The following is a 21,123-nucleotide window of genomic DNA, read 5'->3' as shown; positions in this document are numbered from 1 at the left end:
CAAATGTAAAACTCTAGTTTCCATTTTAATCTGAGACAAATCGTTTATTTTTCTGAAAATGTAAAAAGTCAGTGGAGGGGGGAGGGAATCAATTTGATACTAGTGCATAAACTGTTTTGTTAATATTTACCCCCAGTAGCACAAAGCCATTGAAACAAGAAGGTTGTGGCATTTTAATCAAATCAGGTTGTTGGCGTTGGGTTTTGGTTTTGGTGTGTTTTGTTTGGTTTGGAAAATTATTTTTCATTATTTGCACTGCTTTTCCCACCCCACCCCAAGAGAATTGCCAGTGCTACCTCTCGGGGTTAATTTAGCTAGCCTCAGAGACCCCAACATTAAAACAACCTTCTTCAAGGAAAAGAGAGCTGCGTGGAAGCACCACAGAGCCCAACAGCATCGTTCCTGGTCAGGCAGATTACGAGAAGTTGGAGTAAGGTCTTTGCTCCTCCACAATACTCCTTCCCCAAGAAACAGGGTATGAAAATCTCGTGTCTCATGAATTAGTGCAGAATATCAACCACAGAGATCCTGGTTTGGCCCATCGCTGTTCCTTTAAACAGAAAATTGTAGCAAGTGATTATAAATGTATCAGATGTATTTAAACTTGTGGCAGTTACAATGACGAGATTGCTCTGAAAAGTCTGACTTATTTATTTTTAGCATTTTTCATTCCATTTTTGTCTTTACCATTTTGGAAGATGTGATTTTCTTAATTACCCCAGTTCCTAGAAATTTAACATATTTTCATACTAAAGAGAACATTTTTTTGAACCCCTATAGTATGCTTATAGGTGGGCAAGCCTCTATATCAAAGACCAAGATTTAAGATTGCTGCCTTTTAAGGAGTACAAATTATGGTCAGTTATTAAATCACTGCAACTCCTTTCAAGCAGTACTAATGTTTTAGTGTTCTTTGTATAAATGTGATATGTAGTTGAGGAAAGATTATTAAAATATGTATCATAGAGGAGGGGAGGTGGATTTTGGAATCAAAAAGAAAGTACAACAAACAACATTGCTGCTTTTGATATGTTGAGAGCAAAAACTGCAACTATGTAACATTACAATTTCCGTAATATATAATTGAGGTTGAGTAGCAGAATAACTTCCTTAATGTATTTTAGGGAAACTTAATTCACATCCAAAAATTTAAAAAAAATTATACTCTAAACACACATGAAAGTATTTAGTTATGCAGTATTTCTTCTTCACTGTGAAAGAGGCTGCAAACAAAGCATTATACGTTATATAAAATGTCTCTGTTTTTATTAAACGGTGTAGGTAGCTGACAAGAAGCATCAATAATGCAAGGATGCTTCCTGACCTAAGAATTTATTAGCTTCCAGTTGTCCAGTAGCAGTCCATTTAGCTAGTGTTAAGGGTATTTAACATATATATATTTATATATTTAGTCAATATAGGATGAGTTTGCCCTATTACTTTTACTGTCCTCATTTGAAATATTATTTACATTTACAAATAGCCATGATATTTCACGTAAGGAGCTATTGCATTTCAGTGGCAGATAGGGAACACTCTATCTTCTTCTAATCCTGGAGCATCTTTGCAGGCATAGGGAGCAGTACAGCATTGCCATTCATTCCTGTCTATGCCTTCTTCCTCTGTTAAGCCTAGCCTGGTCATGTCCCTGTGTATGATGTCCTGCCATCTGGTTACTTGTCAGCCTCTAGGTCTGACCTTGATTGTGTTTATATTATTTTTCTGGCATCCTATCATTTGTTTGTTTTCTGCAGTGTCCCCACCATCATAATCTTTTTGATTGTAGCCAGTCCCATATCCTGATTTTTACATTTTACTCTCCTAACTTCATTTGTCTTACAATCATTCCACTTTACACCTGCCATCTTTTGAAGATCTCTCATCTCTACTGCTTCCAGCCTTCTGATGTCTGTTTCATTTAATCCAGCTGCTTCCAGACCATAGACAATACTATTGGTACACTGGTTGGATAAATTTTCACTTTGGTACCAAATGTAATGTTTCCTGTACATATACATATATGCTTTTAAATTAAGTTGATGAAAGCAAAGTGTACTATGTAACTAAAAATGACGGTGCTCCAGTTTGCAGGTGCTAAATATTTAATTTAATAGTGCATTTATGGTCAGATGTATTAATGAAGCACTGATGATAGTGATATAGTCATTGAAAGAATTAATGTTGTAATTTTAATCCCTTTATATATGCCAGCACATTTCACTTTTATACAGTTAAATATATAGCTCTGATAGAGACATCTATATAGTTAAGGTTGCCTGATGCTTTCCATTATAATACCCTATTTTCAGTTCCTCATTTGTTTGGCAAACTTCAACAATTCCAGCTGAAATTTTCCATTGAGAGTGTCTGCCTCTGGCTGGGGAAAAAATATATATATTTATGTTTCAGCAAAATGGTTTTGTTGTTTCCTTGAATGAGGTTATAGGAAAATGTTATTTTTGCCCATGTTAATTACAACCATTTTGTTGAAAAGCTGTCCTGTATCCATGCTTTAGAGTCGGGGACTTGAAGTTTGGCAAAGGTGTCAAGCTCATGTCAGCAATGTATCTCTTGCTGTCCCTGTGGGAAAATCCACCCAAATTTAGCCAAATTATACATTTCTGATCTTTTCAGTTTGCACATGCCCAGTAACATGTTTGCTATTGACTGGCAGCATTATTCTTCAAAGATTGTCTGTACTGAACATGTTCCAACCTATGTGCCTATCAGACTGATCTTGCACCATCCCAGTGCTGCAGGGGCTGAGCAAGCTTTTTCCTGCAGTTGTTTCTCCTTGCTGCTGGTGGCCACTCTGGCACCAGTTACCAGATCTGAGGGCAATGAAACACTTTCTTTGCTCTCAGTGCTCCCCCTGCTGTCTCCCATTTAGCAGGGAGGAAACAGCCTGGCTTGTTCAATGACAGAGGGATGAGAACTGGGAAGAGAGGGATGGTCCAGTAGAAAAAATACTGGGATCATGTAATTAAAGACTGTATTGTAATGCACATGCATATGGTCGCTGAGTTAAGTCAGATTTCTGAACTTTAGAGTGCTTGGTTTTGCAATCTTAACGTTCTTTTGATATACATTTTTTATGAAATACTTCATTTATATTTAAATATCGTGTTCTCAATAAATTACTTGCATAGACTACTTGCTATATACAGTGGCACACAGGATTGCAAGATTCTGCACATGTATCTAAGGTTATATAATGTATTATTTGAGAAATAATACCAAGTTCTTACAAATAAATGTTCATCAGTAGAGCTCAGTGTTTTACAAAGTAGGTCAATATTGTGATCCCCATGTTACAGATCGACTATGAAGCATGTGAATAAAGAGTGCTGTTAAGTTATCTTGGGCAGTTTCTGGCTTGTAAGTGCTTCCTCATGCAACCATAAGTTCTATTAATGTCAAGATTTTGTATAGATTAATTAAAGTTTAGGCTAAACCTTTTAAGGATTCTTATGAGCATCCAAGGCATTGTACCAGTAGGTAACATAGCTGCATTTTATTCCTAATGTCTGCTTTCTTCATATTGACCTTGTGAGCACTTGTTTCTGGAATGTGGTGAAGTAACCGAGATATGGAAGGAGAAGAGACATTCTTATGACCAATTTTTTTTATTTTAAACAGAGGAGCATGCAGAATTGGATGAAACTTGCTGTTAGTAATTTTCACATGTTTGCAGTTAAAAGAACACTATTAGATTGTGCAAACCCAGTATTATATTTTGGAGAAGGAAATATTTAGGGGGAGATTTTCAAAGGCACTGGGACTTTTAAAGTCAATGGGAGTTGGATACCTAAATCCCAACTGTGTCTTTGAAAAACTCCCTCTTGGAGGCTTTCAGCTAGACATTAATGATTGCGTCTGTGTTTTCCTAAATTATGTTTATAATCTTTTTACAGGTAGCTTACTAGACTTCCTTAAAGAAGGAGAAGGGAAATGCTTAAAACTTCCACAGTTAGTTGACATGGCTGCTCAGGTACTTTGTATAAGTCAACAAATAAGTATTTTCCACATAGAAAACATGTTAAAAATGTGAAACAGATATACCAACAAACATCACAGCTGAATATTCTATATGCTTTTGCTCTTTACAACAGAGGTAGGCAAAATACAGTCCATGGGCCACATTCGGCCCAGGGGACCCTCCTGCCCAACCCCTGAGCTCCTGGCCCAGGAGGCTAGCCCGCGGCCCCTCCCCTGCAGCCTCAGCTCACTGCGCTGCCGGCGCAACCCAGTGCTCTGTGCTGCGCAGTATTGTGGCTGGCTCCAGCCAGGCGGTGTGGCTGTAGCGCCGCCAGCCACTGATGCTCCAGGCAGCGTGGTAAGGGGGGTTGGATAGAAGGCAGGGGAGATTGAGGGGATTGTCAGAGAGCAGGGGTGTAGATAGGAGTTGGGGTAGTCAGGGGGCGGGGAAAGGGGGTTGAATGGGGTCCCAATGGGGCAGTCAGGAAGGAGGGGGGGTGTATGGGGAAGTCAGGGGAAGGGGTTCTGGGGGCGGTCAGGGGACAGGGAGAAGGGGTGGCTGGATGGGGCAGGGGTCCTGAGGGGGGCCAGTCAGGAATGAGGAGGGATTGGATAGGGCGGCGGGGGGGGGGCAGTCAGGGGACAGGGAGGGATGGGGCAGGGGTCCTGGGGGTGGGCATCAGGGGACCCGGAACAAGGGGGGTTGGATGGGGCAGGGGTCCTGGGGGGGCAGTCAGGAATGAGAGGAGGGTTTGATGGTGGGGCAGGGGATCCGGGGGGGGCAGGAGTCAGGGGGCGAGAAGCAAGGGGGGTTGGATAGGGGTAGGGTTCGGGGCCACGCCTGGCTGTTTGGGGAGGCACAGCCTCCCCTAACTGGCACTCCATACAATTTTGGAAACCCGATGTAGCCCTGAGGCCAAAAACTTTGCCCACCGCTGCTGTACAGCTTCTGTTGAAGTTTTATAATTTGCTACAAGAAATATCTCTGTATTAGGTGTCCTGGAATAAAATACACTTTATTAATGATCAGCAAGCTATCATGGCCAGCTGTGATGATGTATTTTATGCAGATATATAGCAGAACTGGCGCCAAAAAGACTGGCTTGTATGTTTGTTTGTTTTTGGAGAAATGAGTCTGGTCACCAAAAATAGCTTTTAAATAAAACCTTTCTTTATCAGATTGCTGATGGCATGGCTTACATTGAAAGAATGAACTACATCCACAGAGACCTTCGGGCAGCTAATATTCTTGTAGGAGACAATCTTGTGTGTAAAATTGCAGATTTCGGTTTAGCAAGGTTAATAGAAGACAATGAGTACACTGCCAGACAAGGTAAGACAGATTTATTTAATATATAAATAAATCTATATACTTGGAGTTACTTGCTATCAAATTTAGGGGAGTATCAGAGTACTTCTCTACATACTGAAAGTGTGTGTGTGTGTGTGTGTGTGTGTGTGTGTGTGTATATGTATGTAATAATCATACCCTTGAAGGCATATATGTTTGGTCCCAACTCCCACTATTTTAATTGCTGCAGCTTTCACTAACAAGTAAACTTTGAAAATTATTTGGTGATAATGGCTTAAGTTATCAAAAATTACTAGTGATTTTGGGTGCCCATCCTCTGAGGCACATTGTATAGGCCTGAATTTCAGCTGGAGAGTGCTCAGCACTTCCTGAAAATAAGTGACTCAAGCCGGGCACTAAAATCACAATTCACTTTTGAAAAATCTTAATTGCTCTAATGTTTTCCAGTCTGAAAAATCCCTTTATACTAAAAGATATTAAGCCATCCAACTAATTGAACTAGCAAAGCAAAATTTAAATTCTTGCTAGTCCAGTATTTATTTCAAATTATATACAGTAAAAGTTTGTTTGTTTTTTTTAAACCGGCCTGTTGGGGGAATGCGGAGTGCTGATAAGTGAAAAATGCTGGTTGACTAAGAGGGAGGGAGTTTGGATGCAGAAAGTGGTGAGGGGCTGAGGGTTGAAGCGCAGGACGGGGCGGGCTCTGGGAGGGAGTTTGGGTGCTGGAGGAGGGTAGGGCTTTGGGGTGCAGGAAGGGGTGTAGGGTGCCGGATCCAGAGGGTGCTCACCTCAGGCAGCTCCCCGCAAGCGGCGATGTGTCCCTCTGCTCCTAGGTGGAGGCGTGGCAGGGGCAGCAGCAGTGCACAGAGTCGCCTGCCATGCCTCTGCCTAGGAGCAGCAGAGACACATTGTTGCTTCCGGGGAGCCACATGGAGCCAGGTAGGGAGTTTGCCAGCCCCACGCCAACTGGACTATAAACCAGACTTTCTAGGAAGATTAGAAATGCCAGTGTATAGAGCTTTCCAGTTGGTACGGGGCCAGATAACACAGCTTTTACTGTCTATTCAAAAACACACACACACTTCAGTGTGAGCAAACTGGATCTAGGAAAAAAGTGTCTATTTTTCTCCACTGTCTTAGGAGCCAAATTTCCAATTAAATGGACAGCTCCTGAGGCAGCATTATATGGTCGGTTTACAATCAAATCTGATGTGTGGTCATTTGGAATTTTGCTGACAGAACTGGTAACAAAGGGTAGAGTGCCATATCCAGGTAAGAAAGCATTAAACACGCCTTTATTAGAAGATTTAACACCAGTACATTATGATAATCATAATGGGATTTATATAGTTTGGTGTTAAGGTAATGAAACTCAAAAAAGGTACTCCTTCTAGTCCTCATTTCTCAAACTGCTCATTTGGATCTTATTCCAGTTTACAATATAATCTTACATAAAGCTGTCTGAAATCTTTCTCCTGCTCCTTTCTTTTCTGCTTCTCCTATGTCTGAATCAGAGGTAGAATAATGAATACTGGAAATATGAATGGCTTCTATGTCCTCTTCCCAAAAATAAGTCTAACAGAAGAAACTGGTCTTTCTCCTAATAGATTAGACTGTTAGCCATTTTAACATACTCCACTTCAGATCTTATTGGAGAAAGCAAAGCTACCCTTTAACAGAATATTAGAGGAGTAAAATGATTTTCCAGGAGGAAATATAATGGTGCTCCATTATATAAAGTTGGAAAAAGAGAACTGTCAAGCCCTGTTTCTATAACACTACATGCAGCTTGGGCCTTGTTAATAAATAAATTGAGAAACTGGGAAATTTTTCTTCAATCACAGAAAGTCGTCTTGACTCAGGCCCTAAGGGTGTTTAATCAGTGTAGTTGATTGATATTCATTACTTTTAAATGTTTGGGTTTGGTTTGTGGTTTTGCTCCGTTTGGATTTTTGTTGGTTTTGTGGGGTTTTTGTTTGTTTGTTCTTGTGTTTTTTGTCAGTGTTGTAAAAAGCATAGTACTTATTATATTACATTGCTACATGCCAAATCCTCTTCCCTGTACATGGGTGAGTGCCATGAGTTTCGAGGGTAAAGTATTTTTACACCATAGGTTAATGTTCTGTGGCTGCTACTGCCACCTCCTGGAGGAGGAGATCAGCGGACCTGCATAATTGAGGATCCATTGGCCATGCCATGTCCTCAAAATCTTCCCTGCGTGCTGCTATAGATGGGCTCTGCAGAGTATAACATTCTAATATGTGAGGGTATAGAGCCTACTAGAGGAGTTCCTGCATCATAACACATTCTGCATCCCTGTGCATCAGAACCACACCAATTTGTAATACTTACCAGGCTATAACCAGCCAAAAGGACGGGTGCAATATTTATTCTTAAAGAAGGCATAATATTTTGAGTGTCAGAAGGGTAAGATTTGCAATTAAGAGTGTTCTTTCAGAATGTAGGCAAGTTCAGAACACTCGCTTTTAGCATAACTTTGATACCTCGGGATTTTAATGCTGTTGTGACTCATACCAATAATTTCCAAAAAACTATTTCAGTGATCCAGTATGAATAAACACTATGATGACAAGATGACAAGTCCTAAGCTAAAATATTTTAACGCACTCTTGATTGTCATAATTAGTCATGCTTCTTTAGGACCAAATCCTTTTATCTGGGCCAAGCCCAAGAAGCAGGATTTATCACTAGTGGTTTTATAGAGACTGGAGCTGAAACTTACATGCAGTAGATAGTACCCCCAAGCAATGGAACCACTCTGGCAGCCGCTGCTACTGCTGCTACAGCCTTGAGACTGCAGTAGCAAATACTGCTATTGCACCAACTTGGTGCAGAAAACAGTGGCAGCTTGATCATGGAAGGGCAGATCCCCTAGCCTAGGGTGACCAGATGTCCTGTTTTTAAAGGGACAGTCCCTTTTTTGGGGACTTTTTCTTATATAGGCGCCTATTACCCCCCACCCCGTCCTGTTTTTTCACAATTGCTATCTGGTAACCCTACCCTAGCCTTAACTGTTTTTTTTTTGGTGGACTGCCTCTGCCCTTCCACCAGTCATAATGTGTGACAAAGTGCAGGGAGCTCCTAAAAAGTAAGGCTCCACAGCATGCAGGCATCTACTCCTCAGGTCCCTAAAATCTGCCTACCACAGACTCCTATGCAGAACACCATTTGGACAGCTGTGGACCTCCATGGCTGTAGAGAAGAAAGCAAAATGCATTGCTTAAGCAGTGTCACTTAACCATTATAGCTGAGATTTTCAAAGAAGCCTGAGAGTGAGTTAGGCATCCAAAACCGTGCTCTTGTAGGCTCTCTTGAAAATCTCAGCAAACACCTCTTTCCTGAACTAGGTCTGCTATTTATCTAATAAAGCATATTCTGAAATTCTGAACTGTTTGTGTTTAGGGAAATATTTTGATGATTTTCATAAATGAATCCTTCAAAAGCCAACATTTTCAAAAACTGAAAAATGTGGGAGCTGAGTGGTATTGAGTATTTTTTTAAAAAAAACTTCACTATTCATTTAGGCAGATAAATATAGAGTTAGGAGCCTAACTTTAAGCTCCTGTTTTGGAAAATCCTGCTCTTACTCTTTTTGAAATGTAAAATGTATTTTATAATTATTATTCTTATTACATTTATCTGTTTTTTTGCCTTGCAGTTTAATTATTGCATGGTTAAATGTAAAGTGCTTTAGAACCCCATAGTATCTTAAATCCCACTGATAAGGTTTAAGAGTACTGAGTATAGGAGAATATTAAACTTGCTTGCTACCTGCTTGCTTCTGAAATTTCGGATTTGGAGCTTTCCTGACTTAAAGCAACCTGATGCTGTCTGCAGCCAGAATCTGTACAGTATGTGTTGAAAATGGCTATCTTATAGAAGGGTTCCACAGGTTTTAGATCAATAAATGTAAATAATATGAAATATTTTGTTGTGTTGTTTTGAGTTTATATATCACTTTGTTCTGGGTAAGTTATCAACTGAACTTTTGTATACAGTATCTCTTAGTATTCTGTTCAGATCAAGTGGCCAATGAATAGAACTCCAGACAGGAGTAAGGATCTTCTTGTGGGGATCTCCTTTGCAGGAATTTTCTCCAAGTAAATAGGAAATGTTCTGTAGCAAAAGTATTTGGATAAGCATGAGGATGGGCCAGTTCTAATTATTTGAGAAACATGGGTGAAACTGAATATTTCAGAAAATATATTTATTTTAAAATTTACAAAATTAATCCAACAGACTGTGTCTATAGTGAAGAGTCCCTTGTGGCAGTACAGTTATATTTATCTCTCAGGTGGTCTGATGCCAGAAAAAAACTGAGGGATTTTTGTAAACTGTTCTTTGTGTAATGTCATTAACACCTAAAATTCTTTATTGTAGGGATGGTGAATCGTGAAGTTCTGGAACAAGTAGAACGTGGGTATAGGATGCCTTGCCCACAGGGCTGTCCAGAGTCTCTCCATGAGTTAATGAAATTGTGTTGGAAGAAGGACCCTGATGAAAGACCAACATTTGAATATATTCAGTCTTTCTTGGAAGACTACTTCACTGCTACAGAACCACAGTACCAGCCTGGAGACAATTTATAAGCCAACAACCTACATAACATGCACAAATCTGCCAAATGTAAAGGACTTTCAAAGAGTTCCTTGCTTCTTTAAAGGAATCCAAGGAAAGAAAATCTTCACTCTGCATGCATTTAATGGCAAACTGGAATTCCATAATACAGTTGCACAAAACCACTTTTAAACTGTTATACCCTAACTTACCAATGATGTGATTTCGCCCCTTTATCTCTCCTCCCCCCCCCCCCCCTCCAACTGATTTCAGGGTCCAAAAGGAGCTTGCTGAAATTGCTCAGTGGTAAAGGGAGTGTCAGCATGACAATTACTAGCAAGAAAAACACTTAATGTTTTAAATTCTTTACCTTTTATTTCCCTAACATTTAATAATAATCTGTTAAAGGGAGAATTGTCTTAAATTACACACGAGCTTTGGGTGGAAAAATTTTTAAACAAAGGAACTTTATGGGACCAAACAATTCCATTCCAGGTCTATAAAATTTCCTGTGTTCAGAATTAGATGGACTTTTCCTTAAAGATGGTACCACCATATCTGAGATATTGATACTAATCTTCAGTTTAAGCTTCCTCTTGCATGGACTTAATTAGGATAGACAAGGTTAAAACAGAAATTTAAACAGTGTATGACAAACTTGATTAAATGCTAGACCTCAATAGTGGAATTGGAGAGCATAATGCACTGTGTTCATATTTGTATTAATGTAACTGGAAAGTAGCATGAGAGATTTTTCATTTTTTTTCTGCATAGTTAAGAATAATGAAGATAACGAGAAAATGAGGTAATATTTTATAAAGTTGTGTTGATAAAATATGATAAAGTTTGAACTTGAAACCATACAGTACAATCAGAGGTTAAAATTCTCTAATCTTTTAAGATCCAATCCTACAATGAGCTCTGTGGGAAGACTACCTAAACAAAGCTCATTGCAAGATCAAGACCTTAGCTGGTAAATGGCCACCTTTAGACAGTACACATTAAAACACAAATTTGTTACTGTGGGATGTGGCTAGTATGTATTAACAGTGATGGGTGCCACAAATGTAAAATTACACTAGTTCAGGGATTTGCGTGCACTTTTGCTTTTCATGACTATAAAGACTCTTACACACAGAATTATTTAAGTGAGAATAAATAGGAGAAGAAAATCTGAAGGCTTAAAAATTAGACGGATAAAGTATATTTAATATTGACATAATACAGTGATGACAAACCTTTGCTGGCATTCAGCTCACACTAAATCTATTATATTTTCTTCAACTACTGACATATTTAGGAATAACTTCATGTCCTCTGTTCATCTGGTGGTATGAAGTTTGGAATTTCAAATTAAGCTAACATACTTTAATTATGAAACTAAATGATTTTCTCTGGTATCATGATGATCATATCAGTGTAACACTATCTGACAAATGAATTTCATGCAAGTGGGCAATATAGTTCTGGTACTAAAAATTGTTTTTCACATGTTTACACTACATTCTTCATACTGAATCTCTCCACTAAATGAAACTTTGTAAGAACAGTGCCATCATTTTGCATTTTCCCTTATCTTCTATACACGCGTGATTATCAAATTTTAAAAGGGCTTTATGTAAAAAACAAAGAACACTATGGAATTGTAATTTTTTCTGAATATTTTAAAATGGGTAACACAATCGTACAAGTTTATGTATTAATACAGTTACAATAAAAATGCCAGAAAATGTTGCTGGCATTAATTGGATTTTAATAACTGAATGGAACAATTCCTTGTAATAACATTTGTATAGTAAAGAAATAAAACACTAACTTAATGAGTTCGTTCATTGTAAATGGTTGTGTATTATAGAACTTCTCCAGAAGGAGTTTTTGTATGTATATGACATTTTTATTTTTAACCATCTTTCACCTCAAGACATTGATGTGGATCTTACCCTAACAAAAATTTCAAAGTTCACATTCACGCTTTTATGTAATAGTAATAAGTTGAATTATGTAATTATTTTTATAAAGTACGGCATTGTGGAATTCTTTTGCAGAACTGGTTTAAAATAAATGTCTCCCTCATTGCATCTGATTTATTTTAAAAAAGATAAAATTGTTTGGTTTCAAAACTACTTCATCTGCTAGCTGCTTTTTGGAGGAAAATTTTTTGAAGGTGCAGAGAACGGAGTTTTGATTTTTTTTTCTGTTTAAGCTATTTTTAATATACTTTTTGAGACATTTGAATTATGAAATCTATTGTGAAAGTGAAGATTTTCTAGAGCACTCCAGAACTACTTAGTAGTGATCATTTAGAACAAATCCTATCTAATCTTACAACTCTTACAAGGAACCGGCATTATGTGAATTCCCATAAGAGAAATTCCAAAATAAACAAAATCCTCTAGTTGGTCATCACCTTACTACTGACAAGCATTTGTTTGTTCTCTTGTATCTCATCTGTTGTCAACAGCTATTACTGATTTCTGTGTAATTGTTCCAGGAAGTCATAAATCCACTCGTGATAGACATAACCTGTTGCTAAAGTTAAGAAACATCAGCTGTCACCATGACCGCTATCATTCAATGGGCACTTACAGCCAATCCCAAATTCTCAACTGTAGAGGAGGGGCACTGTATATTAAGACTGTACTACTTGTTGAAATGTTTTCTAAGTTACATCAAACAATTCTAATATAAAATTACAAAACAAAAGATTCTTTCTACGCAAGTTATAAACTGCGAAGTTTACCATATTTTTAGTATTTCCTGTAGTGTAATCAATGTTTATTTTTTATGATTGATTTTAAATGGGAACATTATGTAATATTTCTGGTAAAAAATTGTACTCACATAATTGATCAGTTTTGTCATATACATTTTTTGTGGAAGACTTTCAAACTGTTTCTATCATGCAGTGTTCTCAAGCTTTAGTATTTTTAAAATATTTTTATATTACTTTTGAGTAATTAAAGTTCCAAAAGTACAAACATTGTGTATGTGCCTACTCTTTAGAGAAAATAAGTAGCTACTTTAGCATAATTATAAAAAAGGGCCTTGTATATTCCTGGGTCTTGCAGCTATGGAATTATATCCTTCATATAGTATTGTGCCATAGGGTTTTTTTTCTTGTTTCTAGGTCTCATGGGTTGTGAAGAGGACCTTGAAAAGGTAAACAAAACATAAACCAATGCAGTGTTGTCTTCGTGAACTTGCAGACAGTCTGAAAGAATTGAGTGCTGCAATCTTCCCCTTTCATCTAAGATGATAACCCTAAAAGTGGTGATCTGTGGCAAATTAAAAACTTGAAAAGTGGACAAAACTTAAAAATAACTAAATTTAATATCAAAATAAGTACCTCAGGTTATAGTGAAGGAATTGTTCATTTTCATGCTTAACCCAATAAAATTTCTGTTTTAAATATTTTATCTAAAGGTGCTATAGAACTTAGCATTTCCACCAGCCTGCCACAAAATGAAGGTCTTTGCTGCAGAATATACTGGGAGTTCTTGTTGAAATGAATCAAAATATTGTAAGTGATTAAGTTTATTACAAAACAGTGAGGAATTAAATTTTCTTTAGCTGGTTGTGTGTACAAACTTTTCTGTTGTATAAATATCTATTTTTCAGAAAAAAAATTCAGTCATACTATTGTGTTTAAATTAGAATAAACTCGATAGTATAAAAATTTCAGATCATTTGCACTCTGCTCCACAGTTGCTGAACACTGCCACTTTCTTCTGAGTTTCTCACTTATTTTAATGAGAGAAAAAACATACCATCCCTAAATGCCATTTTTCTTTTTTAAAAATTAAGGGCCAGTTTTAGACTGTGTACAGTGAGACCTGGGGAGAAATCAGAATTTACAAAAGAGGAGCTGAATAAAAACTTCCTCTGTGAATAGAGTATGTGATAGATGCCTGAAGAGATCTGTGTAGCTTGAAAGCTTGTCTCTTTCACCAACAGAAGTTAGTCCAATAAAAGATATGACCTCACCCACCTTGTCTCTCTCTAAATATTCTGGGACAAACATGGCTTCAGCAATGCTGCAAACAGATGCCAGCTTGACAACTGTGAAGGCAGTCTTCTCTTTATCCATAGGATAGCTGTCAATAGGTTTTTTTATTTTTCATTCCTGGGCTTCCAGTAGAAACCGTCAACAAGTGTGTATTAACTATGATGTGGATGTGTCTATTAGTGCATTTTGCATGAGGCCCTGAATATCCATTAAATGGTAATAACTTTATTTTTCCTTGCCCTCAGCTGGATTTGAATTAGTGCCAGGTTCTGTGCACCCCCCCGCCCCCATTCATTCATTTTCTAATAGTCATGTGCATGTTGGGACTTCTCTCTGCTCTAGAGTTCGAAAGTGCCAGTGCTATAGGAGCTGGACAAATGTTTCCTGATTTTGCTGAACCAAGCCCCCCACCGCAAAGAAAGGTAACCTCACCACCCTGATAATGCTACAAATAGGGAAGAGAACTTACCTATCACTTGACTTTCTCGAGATCAACCTTGAAGACATCAGAATGGATTCAGGCAACAGCGGGCTCCTCAACAGCTGACAGCATGTACGATAAGTTGACGCGGTTTGTGGCCAGAGCTGACCTTGCTGGCTTTGAGTGGATCTTCCAAATAGTGTTTCATCGTCACTTCAGAAACCTAATGTTGTCAGATGTTCAGCTGCATGTGTGTTTTCTTTTTGCATTCTGTACGGGGTCTGGCCAGATAGCCCATACAGCAGGTTCTGACGGAATCGACCAATAAAACCCCAAGACTTGGTTTAGTATCCCGGCTCAAAGGTTACAAGTACACTAACACACTTATGCCCGTGACAATGGACCAGCTCAGTCAGTGGCGGGACTTTCCACTGTCCCCTAGGCCAGACAAAGGGTTAAGGTGATGTATCCCAGCATTTATAGACTGAGACAAACAGTTTGGGATCAACAACTTACATATCACCTTTCACATTTCATGACATGTTTGTTACCTCCTCTTGTACTTTTAGCCTGATGTTTCAGACAAAATATTCCTATTTAACACCTGTCTTTGTAGTTTTACTCTTGCTGTTTCAGGCAAATTTTCCCTATTCACATTTGTCAAACCATTTTATCATGTGCTAGGTTGGGGTGTTCCTGGGCTGGCCTGCTGGACTGTGTTTATATATTCAGAGTGTGTTTTAGCAATGCTAGCAATACCGCTGCTAAGTTCGTGTACTGGACACTAATTTGGCCTGACTGTTGCTCAGAGCATAACTTTTACTGACTTTGGTTCAGGGCTCAGGCCTTGCACCAGGCCCATGCCTCTCTCTTTCTGCTCTACCTAACTGATCTGACTACCATGAACACTCCACTGTCCAGGGCTAATGTGACTGGTGTGGGAGGGTTATTTAACATCCAAACACAAAATTTATTTTTATATAAAAGAATGGACAGGGAGGGAGATATTAAATACCAGCATTCTTTGTTCTCTGCCAATATATAGCCCACTAGCTCCTGCTGTCTAACATACTATTGAGCTTTCCATGTTTGTTGTCCGTTGCATTGTGTGTTCAGCAAATGTGCAAGCCTAGCTGTGAGCAACTACCTCGCAGGGGGAAACTTGTGGTAGCCCTAGTGCCAGCAATAATGCAATTCCAAATTCATCTGGAGTCCTCCAAAAATCAGGATCACAGCCCACCCCTGGATATCTGTGGGGGAGGGGGATAGTGAATAACCTGTAATCTTTAGGGAAATCAGTGACAAGCTTTCAACCCTCTTGGTTAGTTGACAACTGTTTTCAGGGCTCTTTGGGCAAGTAAAAGGGAAAGCTAAGACAACATTTTTAAACTCCAGTGTTTCAACTTAGAAAGCTAAATCCAGCACTGGAATAAGTGGCCAAACTTTATTTTTCCCAGTGGTGCGGAGTATCTGCAGTCAGTGAGAAATGTGGGTTCTCAGCATCTCAAACAAATGTTAGATACCTAAAGTGTGGATTTAAATCCCTATTTTTCAAGTTAGCCTAACTCAAGTTTAAAAATGTTTGCCTTTTATTTAAATGAAAGCTAAGGCTCTGTTTTACATTTCTGTTTCTTTATATCAGCGAAAGAGGGTTATCTGCCACGAAGTTCGTAATCCTAAAGAGGCTAGCAAGATCTACACAGATAGAGTTAGCCTGGTGTGATTGCTAGGAAGCCACACAGATGTGCACACAAGTCTTATGCTATCTGAAATCAAAAGGGTGTGGTAATTACCCGGCAGTTTTCATTCTCTTGTCTTCTATCTACTCCGCAACCGTTACCAGCAAGGTCCAGGAAAGAGTGGGGCTAGCCAGGATCTTCACTTCCAGCTCACCTAAGATTCTTCTATTTCTCTCAAAGGGAGAGGTGCAGTGCTGCAGTTTTTCTTTTTGCTCTCCATGTGACGATGCAGGGATGATGCTGGTATAAACTCCAAGCTTGGAGTTATTTATGGCTATTAGCAGCAAACTGGGAGGGGTAAATTCTGATGAGCTGAATACTGCCAATATGATATTTATCTATTCAGCAAATTTTAGTGTTTGATTCACACATCTCCCCTCCTAGTCTTCTGCTCTAAAGATTAGACATGCACACAGCCTCAAAAGTAAATGACCTTGGAAAACTTGTGTGCATGTCAACAGCTCCCTGACATCAAAAGCTATGCAACTGCCTTGTAACCACAGAGGCACTGCAGCAATCCTAAAGAGATCATGCATCAGAATATCTGAAATTGCTAGAATACGTGCTGATGTGGGCTCTCAGTGTGAGGTTGAATGTTGAGCATCCTGTGTAAAGTAAACAAATCAAAAGAAATGTAAGGGGGGGGGGGAGAGCCCTTCCCGGGAATAGCAATAGTCAAATCTGTGCTAATTAAATTTTCTAAAAGTGGAAACTGATCACCAGTGAGGTTTACATTCTCCTTGAGACAACTTTTCTTTCACTTCAGTGGATTCTCTGCTCTTGAATGTGGTTACATAGTGTATGGGCACAAATATGCAAATCTGAGAATAACACCAAAAAAATTAAAGACTCCTGATTAAACTCCATAACAGCTATCCTTTTAAAATAGAATGTGAAAATTGGTAAATATATAGTTAATTGACTTGCCTTTAATGTCCTGCACATGCACTGAGCATAGAAAAATGCTGTTTTAGAGCAGTTATGATGCAACACCCTGGAGATGCGGCTGCTGAAATACTGCACTGAGCATTTAGGGGACTTACCCTGGACTACAGCAGCAATGGTGGAAAAGATTCAGGATTCTGTTTCTCAGATTGCCTAGGGTCCAGGGTGAAGATAGAACTGGTGAGCAACATTACCTGAACAAATCATAAGCCAGAACTCCGAGACAAAGGGTTTGGTTTTACTTCAGGTTTTAGCTGTGTTGGAAGTATAGCAGGGAGAAACGCATCTCTGCCAGAGAGGTCCTTTTGCATTGCCCCTCTCCATTTCTATACAAGGAAAGATTTTGAGTCCTTTTGGGATTTCTGGGTCACTAAACAGCAGAGACCAGAAACTCTGAAGACTGAGGAGAGCCAGCCTAACTGCACATTGGAATCCAGACCAGAGCACCAAGGAAAATCTTACTGTCCTTGGTGCACATACTTTGAGAGAATACTCGGGTTTGTTTGTTTTTTTATTTTGTTTTAAGCCTGCCATGGACATCAGCACTGCACCACCCATCAAAGAGGGTGTTGGAGTTGATCCTGCTTTGAGCAGGAGGTTGGACTAGATGATCTCCTGTGGTCTCTTCCAACCCTAATCTTCTATGCTTCTGTGAAAGACTGAGCTTAAGATCACTATTTGCCTATGCAGGTGCTGGGAGGTTTGTACTGGCTGTACATGTTGGGAGGGCTAGTGTTAGGTATTGTTGTTTTGTCTCTTTATCCTAATCTCCTGTTCCACTATCCCTTATCCTGAGTTCCCCATACCTAATAAAGACCCAGTTACTGTTTTATTACTGTGGGAATTGTGATAGCTAGTTTAGTTTTGTGTGCTCTGACATCCCCTCTGTATGAGAGTATGTGAAATATTTTGCCAAGAGACAAGCCCTCTGTGTTCTCTGCGTTAAGGGGTTTCCTTGGGTGGAGGCACCAGGCACCCATATAGGTGAAACAAGGACCCAGAACCCTGAGGAGGAAAGGGAGAAGGCAGTCACACCTCAGGGCTGGGCTACAATTAAACAAAAGACATACTGAAAACTTTTACATTCCAGGTCTGGGGGCCATTCCTGTTAGCACTGAAGTTAAGAGGAGCAAGGTCAGCCCTCTACTTCTGTCAGCAGAATAATGGTGTGTTTTTGTTTTATCAAGTTGAGTCCGTATTACACCTCTACTTCTTTTCACTTTCAGTATGATTATCATAATTTTTCATTTTAATGTTTTATTACTTCTATGTATCTTCATTCTTCTGTAATAAAGAGTTTCAAGTGCAATAAACGGAGGTTTTCTTCTGCATTTCCATTTTAATTTAAAATTCAAGGGCCTGGATTTAAATCAAAAATAGACATTTTATTGGAGATACTATTTCTTGTCCTCTTGAACAATCTATGGGGATTCCATAATTGCTTTCTTGGGTGCCTCATTATTTCCTGTACAAACCACAATCGGGGGGGAATGTTCAACATTGAAGTACTTCGTTGCTGTCCATAAATTAGATAATCATTAAGGGATGGAGGGGCTCTTAATTGTGTGAGTTTGTTTTAATATTACAAAGAGGTGGGTGTGTCTTGCAGATCCATAAAAAAGTATTATGTAATTTATGGACTGGCCCTTAAACATTTAGAACAGTCACACAAGTGCCATAATTACCAGAAACACTGTGGTGAAAACATTACATTTAATCTTCTCAATACATTTATCACAAAGACAGCTATTTGCAGCATGTGATTTATGAAGGCAAAGCCTGATTGACTGCTTAGCTGGGGTTAACGTACAAATGAGTAGATTATTAGAAAGCATAACGTATCCTGCAGAGCCATTGTCATTAAAATAGCCTCTGCACTCAAAGCCTTTTCAGGCTGTTATTGAATTAAGTAATATGGATACCATGTGCATGTGGTACTTACAAATAGATATTTCCTTTGGGTGTAATCTAACATCAAGATTAGTAGCAAAGGGTGATCTCCCCTCTCCCCCACTGCTAGGTTTGACAAATTCATTTAAGAAAATTGATGAGTAAAGTCCAGACAAGATGATTAAATGTCTGGAACGATTGTCAAATGTCAAAAATTATTTAAGGTCTAGAAAACATGACCTATGAGGTCATGAAGACTGAAAAAATGGGTTTGTTTAGTCTGGAGAAGAGAAGACTGAGAGGGGACAACAGTTTTCAAGTACATAAAAGGTTGTTACAATGGTTGAGCAGGGGGTTGGACTAGATGACCTCCTGAGGTCTCTTCTAACCCTAACCTTCTATGATTCTATGAAGAAGGAGGGAGAAAAATTATTCTCCTTAGCCTCTGAGGATAGGACAAGAAGCAGTGGGCTTAAATTGCAGCAAAGATGGTTTAGGTTGGACATTAGGAAAAATGTCCTGTCAGGGTAGTTAAGCACTGGAATAAATTGCCACGGGAGATTGTGGAATCTCCATCATTGGAGATTTTTAAGAGCAGGTTAGACAAACACCTGTCTGGGATGGTCTAAATAATACTTAGCACTGCCATGAGTGCAGGGGACTGGACTATAGGACTTATCGAGGTCCCTTCCAGTCCTATGATTCTATGAATTCAGTCCAGTGGTTATGTATCCTGCCTCTAACGGTGACCAGAACCAGGGGTTCAGAGGAAGGGCAAGAAACCACGTCATATATTTGCCATTCATTGTAATTATTTTAATTTGGTTCCTTGGGAAACAGTCCCATAAACTGCTAGTCCTTGTATTGCCAACCCCAAACATTCAAAAATAATGAGTCAGCCCCCTCCCCACAAATAAACAGACTCTTTAGAACAGTATCTTTTGGGTGCTTTTGATTTGCTTTCTGGTTGTCTAACCTTTAGGGCACACTTAGGTCACGTTTTTTTTTAACTTTTCTCCACAATCACGAAGGCTAGAAACTTACTTTTAAGTGAAAGCCAAGATTCTCATGTCCTCCTATGACTCTAGTAGCAGGAGCATTAAGAAAAACAAGAAAGCAATGTCTACACCAGGGATTGGCAACCTTTGGCAAGTGACCCGGCAGGGAAAGCCGCTGGCGGGCCTGTTTTCTTACCTGCAACGTCTGCAGGTTCGGCCAATCGCAGCTCCCCCGGGCTGCTGGAAGCGGTGGCCAGCACATCCCTCGGCCCATGCCACTTCCCGCAGCCCCCATTGGCCTGGAACGGCGAACCGCAGCCAGTGGGAGCTGGGATCAGCCGAACCTGCGGACCCTGCAGGTAAACAAACCGGCCTGGCCCACCAGCAGCTTTCCCTGATAGGCCGCATGCCAAAGGTTGCCGATCCCTGGTCTACACTATAAAATTATGTTGACTTGAATTATGTCAGCATACAGCTGCCATAGTTATTAATTCATTTGTGCACATGCACACTTGGCTCCTGGTGTCAGCAGTACACGTCCTCACCAGGACTGTTTGTAATTGATTGTAGTGTCAGTGTGAGGCTTTATGGGATGGCTCCAGGAGACCAGTTACAGTTCAGGTAAGCAACACCGTGTCTACGCTGACACTGTGTTGTCCTAATTACATTGACTGCGACTCTATGCTGTTTGAGGAGGCAGTGTTACTAAACCAGCACAGAGAGGCATTTACATTGGTGGAAGCCAAATTTAATCGAAGACACTCAGGGCTTGTATATAGTACTGCACGGGGTCGATCTAAGATACGCAACTTCAGCTACGCGAATAGAGTAGCTGAAGTTGACATACTTAGATCTACTTACTGCGGTGTCTTCACTGAGGTAAGTCGACAGCTGATGCTCTCCCGTCGACTCCGCTTGCGCTTCTCGTTCTGGTGGAGTACCGGAGTCGACGGGAGAGCGCTCAGCGGTCAATTTATCTTGTCTCTACTAGATGCGATAAATAGACCCTGCTGGATCGACTGCTACCGGCTGATCCGGCAGGTAGTGTAGACAAGCCCATGCACAGCTATATCGATGCAAGGCAGCTTACATCAGCCTAACCATGTAGTAGCGTAGACTAGGCCTATCAATGTCACACAATACAATTCCAAGGGTTGGCAACATATACGTTGTTTCTTTAAAAATATGACATGTAACAACCAATGCTTTCTGTTAACATTTGTAAAATTTGCTACAATAAAGTAGTTTTGCTCTGC

The 21,123-nt window shown here is 39.6% G+C and overlaps 1 protein-coding gene across 1 annotated transcript in view; it reads left to right on the top strand.

Annotated features, from left to right (window-relative positions):
* YES1 (YES proto-oncogene 1, Src family tyrosine kinase) overlaps nucleotides 1-11,946 on the top strand; it is a 67,327-nt gene extending 55,381 nt beyond the window's left edge. Inside the window, exons 9-12 of the mRNA XM_038390361.2 lie at nucleotides 3,915-3,991; nucleotides 5,158-5,311; nucleotides 6,431-6,562; nucleotides 9,692-11,946. Coding sequence (XP_038246289.1) covers nucleotides 3,915-3,991; nucleotides 5,158-5,311; nucleotides 6,431-6,562; nucleotides 9,692-9,900 — 572 coding nt within the window. The 3' untranslated portion in view covers nucleotides 9,901-11,946. The remainder of the gene's footprint in view (nucleotides 1-3,914; nucleotides 3,992-5,157; nucleotides 5,312-6,430; nucleotides 6,563-9,691) is intronic.
* Nucleotides 11,947-21,123: the final 9,177 nt, after the last annotated feature.

The sequence above is a fragment of the Dermochelys coriacea genome, chromosome 2, assembly GCF_009764565.3.
Source record: "Dermochelys coriacea isolate rDerCor1 chromosome 2, rDerCor1.pri.v4, whole genome shotgun sequence".
Taxonomy (NCBI): Eukaryota; Metazoa; Chordata; order Testudines; family Dermochelyidae; genus Dermochelys; species Dermochelys coriacea.
Note: the sequence above shows the minus strand (reverse complement) of the source record. Positions and strands in the feature narration are given on the sequence as shown.